This window comes from Triturus cristatus, chromosome 2_2 (assembly GCF_964204655.1).
Source record: "Triturus cristatus chromosome 2_2, aTriCri1.1, whole genome shotgun sequence".
In the NCBI taxonomy this organism is placed as follows: domain Eukaryota; kingdom Metazoa; phylum Chordata; class Amphibia; order Caudata; family Salamandridae; genus Triturus; species Triturus cristatus.
Genome location: NC_140582.1, coordinates 715,512,523 through 715,530,494, shown reverse-complemented (window position 1 = coordinate 715,530,494; position 17,972 = coordinate 715,512,523). Strand labels below are relative to the sequence as shown.

General features: G+C 44.9%; 1 protein-coding gene across 4 annotated transcripts in view; it reads left to right on the top strand.

Moving 5' to 3' along the window:
* Nucleotides 1–17,972, top strand: part of UFSP2 (UFM1 specific peptidase 2) — a 184,292-nt gene that overhangs the window by 147,718 nt on the left and 18,602 nt on the right. For all 4 annotated transcript variants that reach the window (XM_085641939.1, XM_085641937.1, XM_085641940.1 and 1 more), the window contains one exon: nucleotides 16,647–16,723. In XM_085641939.1, coding sequence (XP_085498065.1) covers nucleotides 16,647–16,723 — 77 coding nt within the window. The remainder of the gene's footprint in view (nucleotides 1–16,646; nucleotides 16,724–17,972) is intronic.

Sequence of the window (17,972 nt, the reverse complement as noted above, 5' to 3'; positions counted from 1 at the left end):
GAGCATCTCATTATCACTGATGTGGACACCTATTTCAAATAATATATACAAATGGAATTTGTGACTGATTAAACAGAAAGCAAATCCTTTGGTGAAACAATTGACATAGAAAATATGTGTAATTGTTGACATTTCGGTCTAGGTAGTGATGCCATCTGTTAGACCATCTTCAGGATGGTAGATTTGTATGCTGAATGACCCTTAGAAGACTACAAAGATGACTTGAGAATTTGTAAATGTAGTCAAATATGTTAAAATCGTATACTCAACATCAAGGAAATAGCTAATGAATAACTTGCGGTACTCCAAGGAGGTCCCAAACGTGTGCAGCACAAGAGTGCTTACGATCCTCCACTGGTCCACACGGATGAGCATGATTTGGCGATGTTATGTTATGTTATATTTATTTGTAGCGTGCACGGCTACTCACCAGTGTCCCGGCGCGATGCCACCAAAAAAAAGTTTGGGGGTGACCCTGCAGAAAAGGACCAGGTCCAACAATAATAAATATAGCTTTTTACACTAACGATCATTATTAGACTACACAATCATCTTATTGGAGTCAACATGGATAGTTTGAGTTAGGAGCCCTTGCATAACTTGTACCACCTCCCCCTAAAGAGCATTGACTGCTCAACCCACGCTACTACTGAGAGTGAAGTGCTGAAGGGGTAGTTCTTGCCCAGTTACTCAGGACCTATATTAGTTCGGGCCACGGGATATCAGGAGTAAAAGGCCACAACCCCCACAGTTGGGCCTAGTAGCTCTTGCTGCCCTGTGGCCCTCTGAACTGGGTTGTGACATGCTTCTTCCAAGCAGGAGTGTCCAAGAAGGGGCATAAGTGAAGTATGAAATCTAAGCAAATTAATATCATCCACTTTTCTGAAGCAGTACCTAGAGACAGACAAAAAGGAGGCTCAGCCTAGAAACCTGCACACATTGAACAACAGAAACTGTAGTCCCACCACTCACCCCTACAATCTACCAAATGGCAGTGCTCAGCAAGAACTAAACAACAGCCCTATGCCTAATAAGAACCTCAGTGCATTTCTAAGGGCAAGCATGTCTCCATCCTCTTTCACTTTAGAGTCTGGGTCTCCATCATCTCACCACAGGAATGTAGTCAGTACGCCGCCACTGTCTAGGGAAGTTGTATCCAACTTTCATCTTGTACCAGGCTAAACCAGGGGCAATCCAAAATGCGTTCCAATGGTCACAGTACTCAGACTCTCACCGCACACTGAGACCTACTGCCACACATGGCTTACACATCCTCTTCAAATACACACAATTGGAATGTCAGTACAAGGTTCTGGGATTCACATAAAAACTGAACTTCAAAGGAGAGGACTTTCCCTTGACACATGAAATAATGACTGATTCACAAACACTCAGTACGCTGCAACTACCACTTCTTTGGCTGACCCAGGCGATGGACAGTAGCTTTGTTCCTGAGGAAGTCTTTTTGTCCCAAGTTCAGGACATATAAAATGGAGGACTCCTATTCATTTCAACATTGCTCTTAGTCAGGAGACCTGTCTTATGCTCCACGTGGATATGAGCCCGACGCATGTGCCCTGTTCTGTTTTGGCTCCACATTCGATAGTGATGTATCTGCTTCCCAGTTTTCCGCCCCCTGCTGCTTACCTGACTCAAGTAGCAGATTTCCTCCAGGCTTTGCTAACTATGTTCCATCATTGTCTGGCTTCCTAAGGTGCCACAAGGACCTTCACCCATGGCTCTGCGAGCTGCTTCTAATATGGCTCCAATCAAACCAGCCGCTACTTTCAATGCTGTTCCAATGTTGGCAGCCTCTATTATGCCACCAAAGGCGGTGCCACCTATTTTAGCATTGGTGCCCTTACAGATCTCCTCTATGGGGCCAAGTCTGGTTACTTTCCTGCATTTGTCTGAGGTCGGACATGTTTTGAGCACTCTGAAAGACATGGGTAAGGACTATATTCTGACTCCTATAGACCTTGCTCAGGCTTCAATCAAGGGCTTTGCTATCCAGATGGTCAGTCGTGAGGCAGGCTTGCATCATTCTTATTCGGAACCTGCAAAGTGCTTGGCGGCCAAGCACTTTGCCAGGGCCGGTTTTGGTTCCCAGTCCAGCCCTGGCTTCCGCCAAAGGCGTGCTAATTCTGTGAGCCATTGTTTAAGAAATGTTTCATTTTATGCTGATCATCTCTGGAGTGCAGTTGCTGAGAGAGTTAGTGGAAGATGTCCCTTACCTTAAGAAATTGGTTAGTACTAAAGATTTCTGATTTGCCAATACGAACCTCGTTATAATCATACCATGCTGAATTTGCAGGATCTATTAATGGAACATGTGATTTGTACATAAAAACACTTGAGCTTTAGAATCGTGGCGGTCATTTTTTATAGTGGTCCCAACGGCTGCTGCTGCTGGGGAGACATCTAAGTTTTTTTCCTGAGACTATATCCGTTTGACTTAAATTTTCTTTTGGGGATGTTGTCAGTACTCTTTATGAGTTTGACGTTGGATTTTGCTTAGACTTTTCTAATTTGTAGCATGTTTTATGACTCTGCGTTTCTGTATTTGGGACTTAGTGGCAATTTCTTGAATGTCAATTTCTTGCATGGTTCTCTCTACCGAATGTACTAATAATTCTGTAATAAATCTTTTTTTCCTTATTTTTTAACTAGAACTCCGTTATTGGTGCTTCCTCGTTTACTCTGCTGAAATGTATATTTTTCATAAGGAGTTTAGTCTCTAACTGCTAGATCTGTTGGAAATCCGGGAACCAAATTAATTGGTGAAAATTGGGGTTCCGGTGGTTATTGGGGTTTGGCTCCCACACTATGGTTGTAAGCAATGTTCCCTTTAATTTTTTTCCTCTGTGTGCGTCAGGAAGGGTCTCTGTGCGTTGCAGCCATGGCTATGTGCGCCAGGAACCAGACCGTGAATGTGTGCAGCGCCAAATATCACTCCAAACTTTTGCTTAAAAATCTGAGAAGATGGTGCATTTCCACACATTCAGTGCCACGTTAAGGGTCTTAAGGCAGATTTGCAATTTGGATACACCCGCCATGACATGAATTGGTTACACAGGCAAGTACACTTCAGGTTTACAAAAGCACAAGACTCCAACGGTGGTGCCATCATAAGATTTTACTAAAGATTCTTAACTGGAGCACTGTTCATTGGGTGGGTAAATTTTGAGAGCCTACACAAGATTACATATACACAATAAGTTGTGGAATGGAATCTTTTTGCTGCAGCCTGCAGCGTTCATCCTCATTTAGCAATTTCAACTATTGCCAATTACTGCGGGATACATTGCTTAATTTGTAAAACAATAAGTGCCGGGGCTCAAAGCTTAGCTCAGAAGATGTGCATTGTTTTCTGTCTGTGGCCCTGGATGAAAGTTTGTCGAGGAAAAATATGTAATAGTCCTCAGGGTGCGGTAATGATGGAATCCGCAAAGGTTCAGTGGACTCTGGTGCCCCAGAGTTGTCCCTTAGAAGGTCTGGAAGGAGAGCTATCCCACCTGCTTACGTAGGGGAGTATTTAAGATAGATATACTCTTTACATATTAAGAAACATGCAACACGAAACCTTTTTCGCATTTATCTTTTCCCATGTATATATATATATATATTTGTATTATAAGTTGCGGGTCCAAAAACGTATACGTCGCCAGCGGATCTTAGACTGGTGCGGATGAAGGACGCCTTATTGGGCATTTGCTAAGTTTTTGTGCAGGCACTCCCGTGGCACAAATTTGCCTAAGCGCAAAGGATTGCGTCTGTTTACTTTTCATCACAAAAGCCCTTCATGGCATCACAAAAGCCCTTCATGGCATCGCAAAACCGTGCAGCTCCCCACGAGTGCCAGCACACCCGTTAGTGTATCAAGGGCTTGATGTCTTAGACTATTGAAATTTTGCAAGATTTATTTGGAAGAGTGAAGTTGCAACGATCAAATAATGGTTGGAATAAGCCACCTGCTCCAACATTCTAGCGAATGTCATTATTGTGGCGTTCCCTTGTTTAATTTAGAGCATTGCTACATCATTGACCGGAACGTTGAGATATCATTATAGCCGTTCTGCCTCGTCTGTCACATTTGTTACATTCTTTGTCCCCTCGCTTCTGTCAATAACTCGACTAGAGATCATTTAATGATAATTGTAGCCCCCTATAGTGTTGTCATATGCAATATTAGAATGCTGGGAACTTGAGAGCTTGATGGAGAAAATGGGAATGTCAGCTAGTGGGAAACTGTATTAAAAAAAACCTGGGCCTTGAAAGTTCTAACGCTGTAATGCGTAGAACCGCAGAAGACACCCTTTTGAATTGCCAACGTGCCCTAAAGCCAGGGGAACAATGTGGCTGGGTTGGCGGTAGAACATGAATTGGTGAAGTTGGCGGTCTGACGGCAGGCCGGGTGAGTGCCTCGAATCTTCACCACATCTTGCCTTTGTAAAGGTTGGGCTTAGCCGTATGTCCTTCCAGCCATGGATCGTATTATTAAAAAAAACAAAAGAAAGTGACCCTAAATTGTGGTAGCCTTCTAACCTGCCGCAAGAGGCCATGTGGACCGTTTCTGGTCCCCTTCCTTAATATTTGCTCTTGCCTTCAAATTAAACCTAGCATGGCGAAGCAAGGCTTTAGTTAGCGACTTAGACCATAGCGGCAGGTTTTAAGACTATATCTTATCTGCTGTGAGCTTAGCCAGGTGGCGGTAAAGAATGCTGCTGTGCTGTCCTCCTGTGCCATTGGAACAGATTGGCATAGCGTTATAAAAGGTTTCGTCTTGATATGTAATGAAAGAAGAAGTTGAAAATAGTGTTGGTAGGTTTCACAAAGTTGTTGCAGAAAATTCCTGATCTGAACAGGAAGGGAACAGACAGAGTTGCGTTTGTGGAACAGCTAACTGCTATAAATGGATGCTCCTTTCTTCATTTGAGGAAAGGCTGGAAGACGGAAACAAACACTGAAAGTTTCCGTTCCTATTCTGATGAATATTAGGATCAAAACTGTCCCGACAAGTATTGATTCCCCAGTGAACGAAATCCTCTGTACAGGAAACATAAACCGTATTTTGGATACTTCGATAGTGCAGAGATGCCTAAAGGTTTGTAGGGCCTGGAAAAGCTGCATACGTTGAAACCAGGTGGTAAGACGAGGTGTTGGTCATGTCACCGCTTTCTTGGATCGCCAGGCATTCAGGGTTCATCTCAAAGTTAAACTTTCCGTTATATTCCTTAGCAAATGGATACCCAGTGGGCTGATTAGTGCGCTCTACAAATACTTATTGATAGTTTTTGCGGGAGGTCTTTCACGACGTGTGACCTCTGGTCGAATTCCATCATCTTGTTAGGCTCGTAGATGTGAACTGGGGAAGAGTTCCTTTGTTCAGGGAGACTAAAGACATTGTCATACATATGGTCTGTGGTCCAACATTAAAAAATTTAAAGGTAGCTGGTTGCTACTCCTTTTGTTTCCACGCTTGCAACCTTGCCTGGTCGCTTCTCATGCACCAGCAATCAGTGTGACTCTTTCGGCAGATTGACAGTTCATAATCTGGACCAAATATTCTGATTGAAAATGGTCTTCCTGAACAGTCTTGTGGAACCTGCAGTTTTGTGACGAGTTTTCCCAATTTTCCCTTGTGTAAAGCACTGCAGTAATCAAAATGAGTGCAAATAGCACTTTGCCTCTGAACATGTAAATCGCTTTCAGATAGGAAGTGGAACATCTCGCAAAGATATTTTAGGGTGAAACTTCCAGAAAAATCCGTCTTGGCTCGAGCATCAAAATCAAGGCAGTGAACACGAATAGTTCCTAGACCTCCTACAGTTTTGGCACAGTATGATGTGAAATCAGAGCACGGGTGCGGATTTGCTTCGACAGAGTAAGTGCTCTGGTGATTCAGTCTGATCTGTAGTAAAACACATCCTTCGCCTTTGTCTGACTATGCATAGCCATCTTGAAACGGTAATAGTGCTCATTTTGTGCAGTGCAGAAAACGGTGGAAGTAACGCTAGATTGTCTTTGTTGTGAGTTTACCAACTGGTTCTCTTAATTGCTCAATAAGTAAAAATGTGTTTGTTGCTGGAAGCCAAAGCACGAAACAAAACTATGGCTACGCTCTGTTTACCTGATTGAACTCTAACTTTCACACTGTAGTCCTCTGTCTGTTTCGGGAGCAGAGAGCAGAGAATCCATGTGTGTCAGGAAAAGGCAGGCTGAATGTGATTGGTTGCTGATTTCGAGTATGCAGATTTTTAAAGCAGTGAGTCACCCAGGATCTACGGAGAATGCTTTATTGCGAAGAATGCATCTGCCTGTGCATCTTTAGATTGTTATTTTGTGGTGTTATACAGCCATATGTTTATGTTGGAGTTGATAATGCCGAACCTTTTCTTTCTGTACGTAAGAATGATTTTTACTTTTTCTGTCCGTGTGAGCTGCAGCCGTCTGTGATAAGATTATACGGACAGTGTTGCGTTTATGCAGGTGTAATTGATGACCGTTCGTCTCTCCCTTACAGGACAGCTGGAGGAAGGAAACACAAAGGGTCACAAGCAGCCCCGCAGTTGTGTACAAATAAAAAAAGCAAAGCAAAGTCTCAAACACGAACTCGGCATTCCTTTTCTTACAGTGCACAGCTGCGGGCTGATTGTGACCCTTTGAGTTAGTATTCATGTTAATCGCAGCGCCCGTGTGTGCTGCAATTCTATGTCAGGGCAGGAGGCTCCGATTATGCTTTCTCATTTCTTTATTAGAAATGCCCAGCAGCCAATTAGAAGAACCGTTGTAGAACGAAAAAACTATAGTACCCATGAGCACCAGGGTACCACGTGAACAACCATAGAGTCTCACATATAAAAGATAATGCCAGTGAAAGTACGTCCTCTTTCTTTGCTGCTCCGCAGCCAGTTAAGTGTTTCTTATTTGTCTATTGCTAATGTGTTGATACTTTGTTGCTATTTTTTCTAGATACGGCTTAATATGCATGCTTCTGTGCTCAATTTGCATTGCTACTTTGTTGCCGCTTCTAGCGCATTTCGTTTCTAGTTCGCGCGGTGTCTTAACACACGCGCGGTGCTGTGCTGGGAGCGTGTGTCACCTCCCGAGGTCCGGACGCTCGTCGGAGCGTCCGTGCTCGTTTTTCAGGTGGAGTGGGAGTCCTGGGGCAGTGAGACTCGCGCTTTCACGCGCGAGCTCATTTTTTCATTTCTCTCTCGAGGCGGCCGTTACCGCGCATGCGCGGCGGCCATTTTCAGTGTGTTTACATTGTGTTTTCCTCACGGAGCTTCTCAGAATCGGTTGTTTTACACACCGCTGCCCACAGCCTCGAATGTTAGTCAGCCCCATCGACGCCCATTGCTTTTTTAAGGCTTTGGGCTGTATAATAGCGCATAGGCTCTGCCTAGAGTGATTGTGCAGCAAGCCCTCCCTCCACAATTTATTTATTTATATATTTTGGGTCAGGTTTCTCTACCTTTCCTACTGACTTGCTGTGGGGTTATTCACTCCCCCTGAATTGTGCCTTTGGCATATATAGAACACTCGGAGTATCATTTTGTGGGCTTTATTATCACATTTCTGTGACAGAAATGGAGGAATATTTTGATGACGATGATTACTCCTTTGAAGATGATGACTCTAGTTTTCTAGAGCAGGATCTAGTGGAAGCTTTGGACCAAGGGGTTACCCACTCCGTTAATAAGGCCCTGGTCCACGCCATTAATCCCCTGAAACGTCATTTGACGAACTACGCCAAACAACAGGGTTGGTTGCCTCCTTCCAGTTCCTCAAAATCTCCGGCTAATCCGCATAGGTCGGATTTTAAAAGACTGGCTAAATCTTTAGCCTCAGAAAAAGCTTCCTCCTTGCCTTCAGTGGGCGCCTCTGCCTCTTCTGGACTTCTGACTGATTCCGATGGTCCTCCTTCCTCTCCTTCGGACCAGGATGTTCCGCCTCCACGCAAGAAGTCTCGTAAGGAGCATTATGTCGATGCTCCCACTCACCCTCAGGTCCTTACATTTGAACCTTCTGAACTTTATCATCCGCATTCCTCTTCCTGGCTCCCTTCCCCTGCTGTAGCGGCCTATGTTCAGGCGCACATTCGGCAGCCCTTCGAAAAGGATGTTAGGGCTCGCCTTCGCTCTGAGTGCCCTCGCCCGGATCTCGCAGATCACCTGGCAGACACTCCAGAGATTGATCCAACTATGCTGTCATACCTTAAAGAATTTGCAAAGGATCCGAAGAAGGGTCTTGACAGGTCCTGGCGTTCCTGTCAGGATAAAATGCTGGATTTATTGGGACCACTCACTAAAATTGGGATTTCAAGCCAAAGAATCTTCTTCCCTTGTGGATCCTGACGACCTGATCGAATGGGCTCAGAGGGCTATTTGCCAGTTAGGCAATGCTAATTGTGCAATTTCGAGCGAGCGTCGTCGCTCTATTTTGCTAAAAATCGACCCAAAATTAGCGGAACTGTCTACTTCCGAGTCTGGTCCGGTGGCTCAGGGTCTTCTTTTTGGTCAACCTTTTCTAAAGGAATTGACGAAATTTGTTGCGACCTTCAGCGGTCTGGATAAAGCTCAGGCTTCCATCAAACGAGCTCTTCGTCCGGTTTTTGCCAGGGCCAGACGACATAGGGGACGATCGTTCGGCCGTGGATCTCATCATCCCTCCCAGAGGTGTTTTCAGTCCCAGAAAGGCGGAGGTCAAGACTCTGGATACAACTCCCGCTCCAATTTCTACCCTTCCCGCAAAGGGAGAGGTCAATTTTGAAAGGGCCGTGCAGGTGGAAACCAGGGAGCCTACCACGACTCTAACACCTCAGGTGAGTTTGATTCCTTTTTCCGACGTGATTCTGGGTGGCAGAATACAATATTTTCTCCACAACTGGCGTCTAATCTCCGACGATGCTTGGGTTCTGCAAACTGTTCAGGGTTTCAAAATAGAGTTTTATCAGTCCCAGCATCAATACCTTCCTCCACATCCCCTAACTTTTTCTCTTCAGGACCAAAGTTTTATCTCGGCGGAGATCGAATCCCTCCTCAAAAAAGGGGCAATCATTCCGTCCATCCCCCACCCTCAAGGGTTCCTCAGCACTATTTTCCTGGTTCAGAAAAAAGGGGGCGGCAATCGCCTGGTCCTCAATTTGAAGGAGTTCAACGGAAATGTCGTTTACAGACACTTCAAAATGGAGGGGATTCATCTATTGCGCGATCTTCTTCGCGAGGGGGATTGGATGGTTCGGCTCGACCTCAAGGATGCGTATCTTTCGATTCCTATTTTCAAGCCTCATCGCCGATTTCTTCAGTTCAGTTGGCAGGGGACACGGTACGAATACACGGTTCTTCCATTCGGCCTCTCGTCAGCACCTTGGTGCTTCACGAAACTTCTGAGGCCCGTCGCGGAATGTCTTCGTGCTCGGGGTGTCCGCTTAATAATTTATCTCGACGACATTCTTATCATGGCGGACAGTCCCCTCACAGTCTTATCGCACCTGGAGTGGTCTATCGACCTTTTACAATCTCTGGGGTTTCTTGTCAATCCTCAGAAGTCAATCTTGAATCCTACTCAGGTGATAGAGTTTCTGGGTTTCCAGGTGAATTCTCTTTCCTGTCAACTTCTTCTGCCAAACCAAAAGATTCGGTACATCAAGAGGGAATTGAGGTCGGTTCTTTCCAAACAGACTGTGTCGTTGAGATCGTTAGCACGTGTAGTAGGTCTTTTAGCATCTTCCATTCAGGCGATCTTTCCGGGCCCTCTTCACTACCGGGCACTTCAAAGGTTGAAGATTCGTCATCTCCAAAAAGGTCTTCGATATTCCGATCTGATTCCCCTTTCACAGGATGCGAGGGACGAGATGCAGTGGTGGCTAGACCACATGGAGGCCTGGAATGGGCGAGCCCTGTTCGGCTCCTCTCCGGATCTGGTGATAGAATCCGATGCCAGTCTATGGGGTTGGGGAGCCCGCTGCGGTCCCGTCTCGACAGGGGGTCGGTGGTCCTCCCAGGAACTGTCTCTTCACATAAATTGCCTGGAACTCCTGGCGGGTTCCTTTGCGATCCGGTGTTTTTCTCCTCTCCAGTCCAATTGTTGCATTCTGCTCCGCATGGACAATGTTTCGGCAGTCCGGTATGTCAACAAGTTAGGAGGAACGAGATCCAAGATTTTGGCGGAGATCGCCAAGGATTTTTGGCACTTCTGTCTTCAACAAAAGATCACAGTTATTGCCGAATATCTTCCCGGCTGTCACAATCAGATTGCGGACTGGAACTCTCGCCATCTTCGCGACTTCAGCGATTGGCGCCTTCATCCGCGCATCTTTCGCAATCTCCTTCGGACTTGGGGTCAATGTCACCTAGATCTGTTCGCTTCTCGCCTGAACACTCAGCTCCCTCTGTTTTTCAGCTGGAGACCGGATCCGAAAGCCCAAGCCACGGATGCGTTCCTGCAAACTTGGCCGTCGACTCTCTGTTATGCCTTTCCCCCGTTCATGATGATTCCCAGGGTTCTGGCTTACTCGAAACGCTTTCAAACAGAGCTAATCCTAATTGCTCCGCTGTGGCGAGCTCAAGCGTGGTTCCCGGTTCTTTTGGAAATGTGCTGTGCGGTCCCGTTCCTTCTTCCCCAGAAGTGGAATCTGTTGTTGGATCCCCTCGGCAATCCGCATCCCCTTGTTCTGTCAGGCACTCTCCTTCTGTTGGCGTGGCGAATTTCGGGGATCGCTGGTCGCTCCCAGGCCTTTCATGCGACGCTTCCAAATTCATCGGTGATACCTGGTCTCCCAGTACTCACAAACGATATAAGGCTTCATGGAAACGATGGTGTGATTGGTGTGTTCAGCGGGAAGCTGATCCCGCTTCAGCGGATGTGGCTATGATTATTAATTTTCTAGCCTCTCTCGCTTCCTCTAGTTTGGCTTATCGTACGGTCAACAACTTCCGTTCCGCCATTTCAGCGGCTCATGTTCCTATCGATGGTAAGCCTGCAGGTGAGCATCCCTTGATTTCCAAATTGCTTAAGGGCATTCGCTTATCGAATCCTCCGTGCCCTAAATCTGTCTCGTTGTGGGATGTCTCCATTGTTTTGAGGTTTCTGGAGGCTTGGCCTCCTAATTCCTTGCTTTCCCGCAAGCAACTCTCTGCCAAACTGACTGTGCTGTTATGTCTTGTTTCTTGTAAACGAGTCTCTGATGTGCGTGCGTTAGACTTGGCAGGTCGTAGTTTTACACCCGAGGGTGTCACTTTTCTTATTTCTAAACGCACCAAAACGGCTACTTCTTTTGTTACCTATCCTTCATTTCCTCACCATCCCAACTTTTGCGTTGTTCAGTGTGTCAAGGATTATGAGGTATGTACTGCCCCTTTCCGTTCAGATCCACAGGGTCAAATACTTATTGCTTTGCAAAAACCTTTTCGTCCGGTTACGCCTGCTACTTTAGCGCGCTGGGTTAGATGGCTCTTGTCTGAGGCTGGAATTGATGTTTCCATTTTTGGTGCTCATTCGGCTCGTGGGGCTATGGCCTCTAAAGCGTTCTCGATGGGTGTTTCATTATTGGACATCATGAAAACCGCAGATTGGTCTTCTGACTCTGTGTTCAAAACTTTTTATTACAAACCTATTGAACATATTGCTTCTGTAGTGGTGGATAAGCTTTGAACAAGCATAATCGGAGCCTCCTGTCCTGACATAGAATTAAAAATTTGCAAACATTCGTGACAAGAATTTTCAATTCTATTAAGGACAAGGAGGCGAGGATTATCCCACCCAAGGTCATGACTTATTCTCATGTTTTCAATGTCATATTTGCATTTCATTGATGTTTAATGCATTGGTTTTTTCTCTTTTTTACCCCCCCTTCTGTTGTTAACTTCACTCTCTTTATGGGATGAATATTACGGCTCTGCCTTTCTTTTCAGGTTCTGACCCCAAATAGCGGTCCTTCTGTTCCACCTGCTTCTTTGCTTGGATGGTCTGCTGCCTCCTGTATTCGGCGTTTGCTGTGTTTACTTTCGTCAGGGTGATTCCCGGCTGTTGCTGATGGACTCTGTTACCTGGCATTCATCGTTTTCCATTGGACTTTTGTTTCCTGTGAACTGTTCCTCACCAAAGAAAGAGGACGTACTTTCACTGGCATTATCTTTTATATGTGAGACTCTATGGTTGTTCACGTGGTACCCTGGTGCTCATGGGTACTGTAGTTTTTTCGTTCTACAACAGTTCTTCTAATTGGCTGCTGGGCATTTCTAATAAAGAAATGAGAAAGCATAATCCTCGCCTCCTTGTCCTTAATAGAATTGAAAATTCTTGTCACGAATGTTTGCAAATTTTTAATTAACACGAATACTAATTCAAAGGACCACAATCAACCCCGCAGCTGTGCGCTGTAAGAATCGTCGTCTCCTGCAACGAGGAAATGGCAGTTTTTCGCGCCGCTCGCATTTTTAAAGCGGCGGAGCGAACGGTGTCGCGGGAGTGCGCGCTAAATACAGCACACTGCACGCTCAGGGTGACTTTGTGCGCGCGCTCACACGCGCATCGTATTGGGAACAGTGGTTGTAAGTCTCTGTTTTACAGGAGTCAATGCAGGCCCTTTCCACACGTCCCATCAGACAGAGAATATTAGTGGATGAGTCTGTTGGGAACAAGTTGTATTCTATGAAGCAGCCTGGCTCTTCATTTCTGCAATGCCACATGCCTTTCGGCGAGTTATTCCCATGCTCCTTGGGAGATGGCGCAGACAGTGGTTTCCCTTTCCATCAGACCATGTGAGAGCACACTTTTCCGTTGTGGTTCATTGTGCATTTGGAGCAACTAGACCAGGGGTACTCACAAACTTTCTCTCGGGGGCCAAATTTACAGTGTGGTTTGTGGCCGAGGGCCGCACCGGCGGGGGCAGTGGGGGAGGGGCGGGGCTAGAGCAGAAAAAAAAACTGTGACCATGAGGTTGAACACAGGCCCCTGCAGCAGACGCCTTCGTCCAGTGAGCCACCAGACCCGGCATTCACACATCTCTATCCATCTATCTATCTATCTATCTATCTATCTATCTATCTATCTATCTATCTATCTATCTATCTATCTATCTATCTCTGTCTCCCTCCCTCCATCCCTCTCCCTCTATCACTCTCCCTCTCTCTCTCCCTCTCTCTCTATCTATTTCTCTCTCTCTCCCTCTGTCTCCCTTTCTCTCTCTCTCTCCCTCCCTCAGTCTCTGTCTCCCTCTGTCTCACTCACTCTGTCTCCCTCCCTCTCTCTCAGTCCCTCCCTCCATCCCTCCCTCTCCCTCCCTCTTGTCTCCCTCCTTCTAGTCTCCCTCCCTCCCTCTGTCTCCCTCCCTCCCTCTGTCTCCCTCCCTCTGTCTCCCTCCCTCTGTGTCTCCCTCTCTCTGTCTCCCTCCCTCTGTCTCCCTCCCGCTCTCTGTCTCCCTCCCTCTCCCTCTCTCTCCTTCCCTCTCTCTCTCCCTGTCTCCCTCCCTCCCTGTCTCCTTCCCTCCGTCCCTCTCTGTCTCCCTCCCTCTCCATCTGTTCTCCCTCTGTCCCCCTCCCTCCCTCTATCTCCCTCCCTCTCCCAACTTGTCTGTCTCTCTCTCGCTGTCTCTCCCTCCCTGTCTCCTGCTCTGTCTTCCCCCTCTCCCTCTCTCCCTCCCTCTGTCGCACTCTGTCTTCCTCCCGCTTTAAACTCACCTGCTGCTCTCACTAGCTGCTGCCCCCCCCCCTGTCCGTCACCTCACCCGGCGCAGAGTCAGCTTCCCTGGAACACAAACAGCCGCCGCACCCAAGTACTTCACAGGTCTTTTAAAGGCCAAGTCACTTGTTAATGAGGCTTTGTTGTATTTCATCTCTACTTAGCGCCCCTGCATCTCCACTCATTCAGAGGGGAGATGCAGGGGCGCTAAGTAGAGGTGAAATACAACAAAGCCTCATTAACAAGTGACTTGGCTTTTAAAAGAATCGCCCGGCCCCCATAACTCCGCGCTGTTGCAACCGGCGGTGCTTGCACAGGTACGATGTCTGCAAGGTCCGCGGGCCGTACTATGAGTACCCCTGAACTAGACAAAGTCTTAGATCGGTTGGATCTCCATGGCCAAATCTGTTGGTGTTTCGACCCCTATCTGGTTACCCCGTGTTCATAGCTTGAATTGGATAATACACCATCTGGGCCATAGTCTTTTCTATTAGCTGTAGGTGCTACTATACTGGTCCTAGTCTTTCCTTTAGCTTATGCTATTAGGCTTTTGTCCCACAAGAGTGTTATTGAATATTTTGTGGTTATTATTTTCCTTTTCCTCTGGAGCGTTGGTGCTTAGGACACCTTTCGAGAGTCATTGCGATTATTAAGCAGGTTGGCGTTTGCCAAGTCTCCAGTGTCTGATCTCTGAAGGTATGGAGTTGTTGCTTGTTGTCAAATGCTATAGGCACTCTGAACTGGTCTGTGATAAGTGTGCAAACATGGACAATCAAGTCCATATTTAGTTTCTCTTCCCTCCTCCTTGGGTTTTGTTGCTTTGGTATTGATTTATCAAGGGAGGAATCTGCCGGTAGAAATATCCATCAGAAGAATAAGTTACTTACATATGGTAATGTGTTTGTGGTTGATACCTCATCTATATGTTTCCTCTTTCTGAAGAGTGTTGTATGTTTAATAAAGTTCCCAGTTAGGTTTTCTGCATTGACTTTTTGTTACTTTTGTCAATCTTGTCTGTGATTCATAGTATGGCAAAAAGGATGGGAACTGACAACAGTGTTGACGGGTTGTGGCATATGCAACAATGTGATGTTGAGTCTGTGGAGGTACAAGCGTTGACCTGGAGGCACAACTCCACCTTCTGGCACAAGAGAGCTATTTCAATTTTTCCAGTCTCACCTGGTGCCGGTAGAGATTCAGGCGATGTTGAATCTGCAGTTAGAGTATCTACCAGAAACATCATTACTGAAGTTAAGTAGCTTATTCTTTTCTTCACCTCTTTCATTAATTTTCGTGCTTTCTTTACTTTGATAATTTTGTCTCCCTCTTCCTTTTCCCTGTCTCTCCCTCAGTCTTTAATTTTCTTTCTCTACTCTTTGCTTTTTTCCTCCTTTGCCTTTTGTTTAATTCTTTCGCTCCCTTTGTCTTTCTACCTCATCATTTCCTTTCTTCATATTTTCTATACTTTTACGGACTTCTAACAAATTGGTAATGACCATCTACAAACAGGAATGTTGTGGCTACAGTCAAAGTTGAGAAGTACTAAAAACAAATATGTAAAACTTCATTGCAACACAGAGGCTGCCTCCTCATCACAAACCCTTGAAGGGCTTTTCCAATGCAAATTGGAAGTACATGTGCTATGTTTTTGTCAGTACTACACTGACATTATATAACAGTTCGAAGACTGAGCCAGCCAGAGCCATATATACCACTAAACCGGTACAGGCTTGCAGGCTCTATTTCTCCACTACATTGGTCTCAAAAATTGCATTGCGCTAGGGAAATCAGTAAGTACAGTCAACATTTTGACGTACACTGTACACTCGGACAGCTTGCTGTTGTCTTATTGCTGCCATACAGCTATGTTTTTTCAGGAGTGGGGACATGAATCTGTGGTTGGCCTTATGGTCACAAGTTTGAATCCTGGTGGATCCACTCACTTTTCACCCTTCTGAAGTCTATAAAATTAATGTTATTGAGTGGAGTACCGCAAAACGTCTAATATTCATCACCAAGATGCTCTGTAGGGTGAACATGCGCTTTACATGTGTATTGCAAATACAAATGTAATGTTTCACATGAAGGCAGGACTGGCTAAGCCTACGATACAAAATGGACCATTCCTAATGAGCAACCTTCCCCGGGTGATGGAAGCGCTTTACATGTAGTAAGTTGGGAAGACACAGATTCTTCGGAAAGACAACACACTATGTAGGTCTAATTTTGAAGAGAGTTTGTAACCCTCAGTCTTGTATTGGAAACTTGTGATTTGATGGAAAGGCACTTGTTAATGAATAAAGTAAAACACACACAAAAATTAGTATTTCTTTAGGAAGTCCATAGGATGAAGCATCTTTCGGCTGATGACAAGAACCAGAGGATAAAATATCTCTTATACAAGGAGATGAAATAGGTGTAAGTGAAAACAAGGATGAGAAGAAAAGTGCTACCCATAAATTTGTATCTGTTTATGAAAATATCAGTTGAATGAATGAAAGGAATTAATCGTTTTTTTCTTACTATTAACTAAAAACTGCAATATTACAGTGACTTGTACAATTTAGACTGTGATGTGCAACCACTATATATTGTAATTTGGGTTCAATTTTTAGTGAGCCCGAGTTTAATAAATTGGAAACTGTTTATCTTTAGGTTAGTACCCTGGATGAAAATTGTAGTGATGGTAAAACATTTTAAGTGGAGAATGACCCAATGTTATGTTGTGTTATGTTATATTATATTATGTTATGTTAGAGCTACTGGCAACTAAGGCAGCATGGTGAGGGAGAGATATGGAGCCATGGGGGGAATGTATGCTTGCTCGAGACATTGTTCATCCAAGCGTTTTGCTGAACTGTTGACCCATACTTCCTTGAAGATAGTATGGTGTCAGATAAGACTTTCATCTGTATAACATTTTCTTTACTAGAGCCTTAACCTTTGTCTTTCTTGTATAGTCAGGGTTCAGAGCTCGCTTCTCAAGGGAGGGAACTTGTCAATCATTTCAAGACAGAGGGGACTCCAATTATGATTGGTAAGACCATTGTAAGTGCAATATGAAATGTTCAAAACTGACAAATGTGAATTTGTGTATTTTGGCAATCAAATAGCGTACCTAAAATTAGGTTCATATTAACTTGAGTATAAAGGTAATATTATCAGTTTTGGACCTGGCCGTTTTTGCAGGGTTATCCCCAAACAGTTTGCCTTCTTCCTCATATTTCTTCTGACCTGTGTTTGTTGGCTTTAGGACTCTGGACACTTTACCACTGCTAACCAGTGCATATGTTCTTGTTCTCTGTCTAAATTGCATTGGTGATTGGTTTATCCATGATTATTATCTAAGTAGGAAGTGAATTAGATTGAAATTGCGTAAGTAAGGGGATGAACCCTAAAAATTGGATTTGAAATCTCAAAAGAAGCAAGGTAACGATGAATAGTGTCTAAGACCCTGTGGTAAGAGTTCTAACTCTGGGTTTGCTTCAAATCCCTCCAGGGCCTGAAGCTTGCTGGAAAGTTGGGAGATACGTGTGAGAAGTCTACAAAGTCAAGGGAGGGATATTTGTCAAATAGAGGATGCAACCGTGAAGGAATGTTGTAAACCAAAGCAAATGGGATGGTTGGCCTTAGCATGATTAAGAATCCCCAGCCAAATTGTTTGAGTCCTGTTTCATGTAGGAGAGTACAAGTGTGGTTTCACCATTAGCTAAGGGGGCCATGCAGGGGCGGGGGGGACTGATGACCCTTAAACACTATGATGCACAAGTAACAAGAGTTTATACTATTTCGAAAGAAAGCTGAAAATATGGACAATTCCACAAGAGAGAATAAATCCCTTCCTGTCCAGGGTATTACACTCCTAAATATTGCCAACTAGTTGAATGTTGACATATTTGCAGGGAAACAAAGAGGAAAATAAAGTGCCTGGGACCTGTATTCGCCAAACTGTTGTATACAATATGTTGAAAATTAAATAAGTGCCTAATGACATCTCATCTTCTGTAAGTTAGAGCATTACATATATATAGAAAATCCTAATTCTTTGCTCACCTCACAGCAGTCCAGGTGGTAACACCTAATAAATATTTCAGCCTTCCTATGACTCCCTGTCAGACTAAGGAAAACTCGATTTATATTTAGCACAGCCTCTTTTATCACTATTTTGTCTGCCCTTTACTTTATCCTATCATTGAACCCTGGATCAATGAGAAATCTACCACTTTACCAGCTGCTCTTCCTTTTCCAAGCTCCCAGAACACCACAAGTACATACAGTGGTGTTGA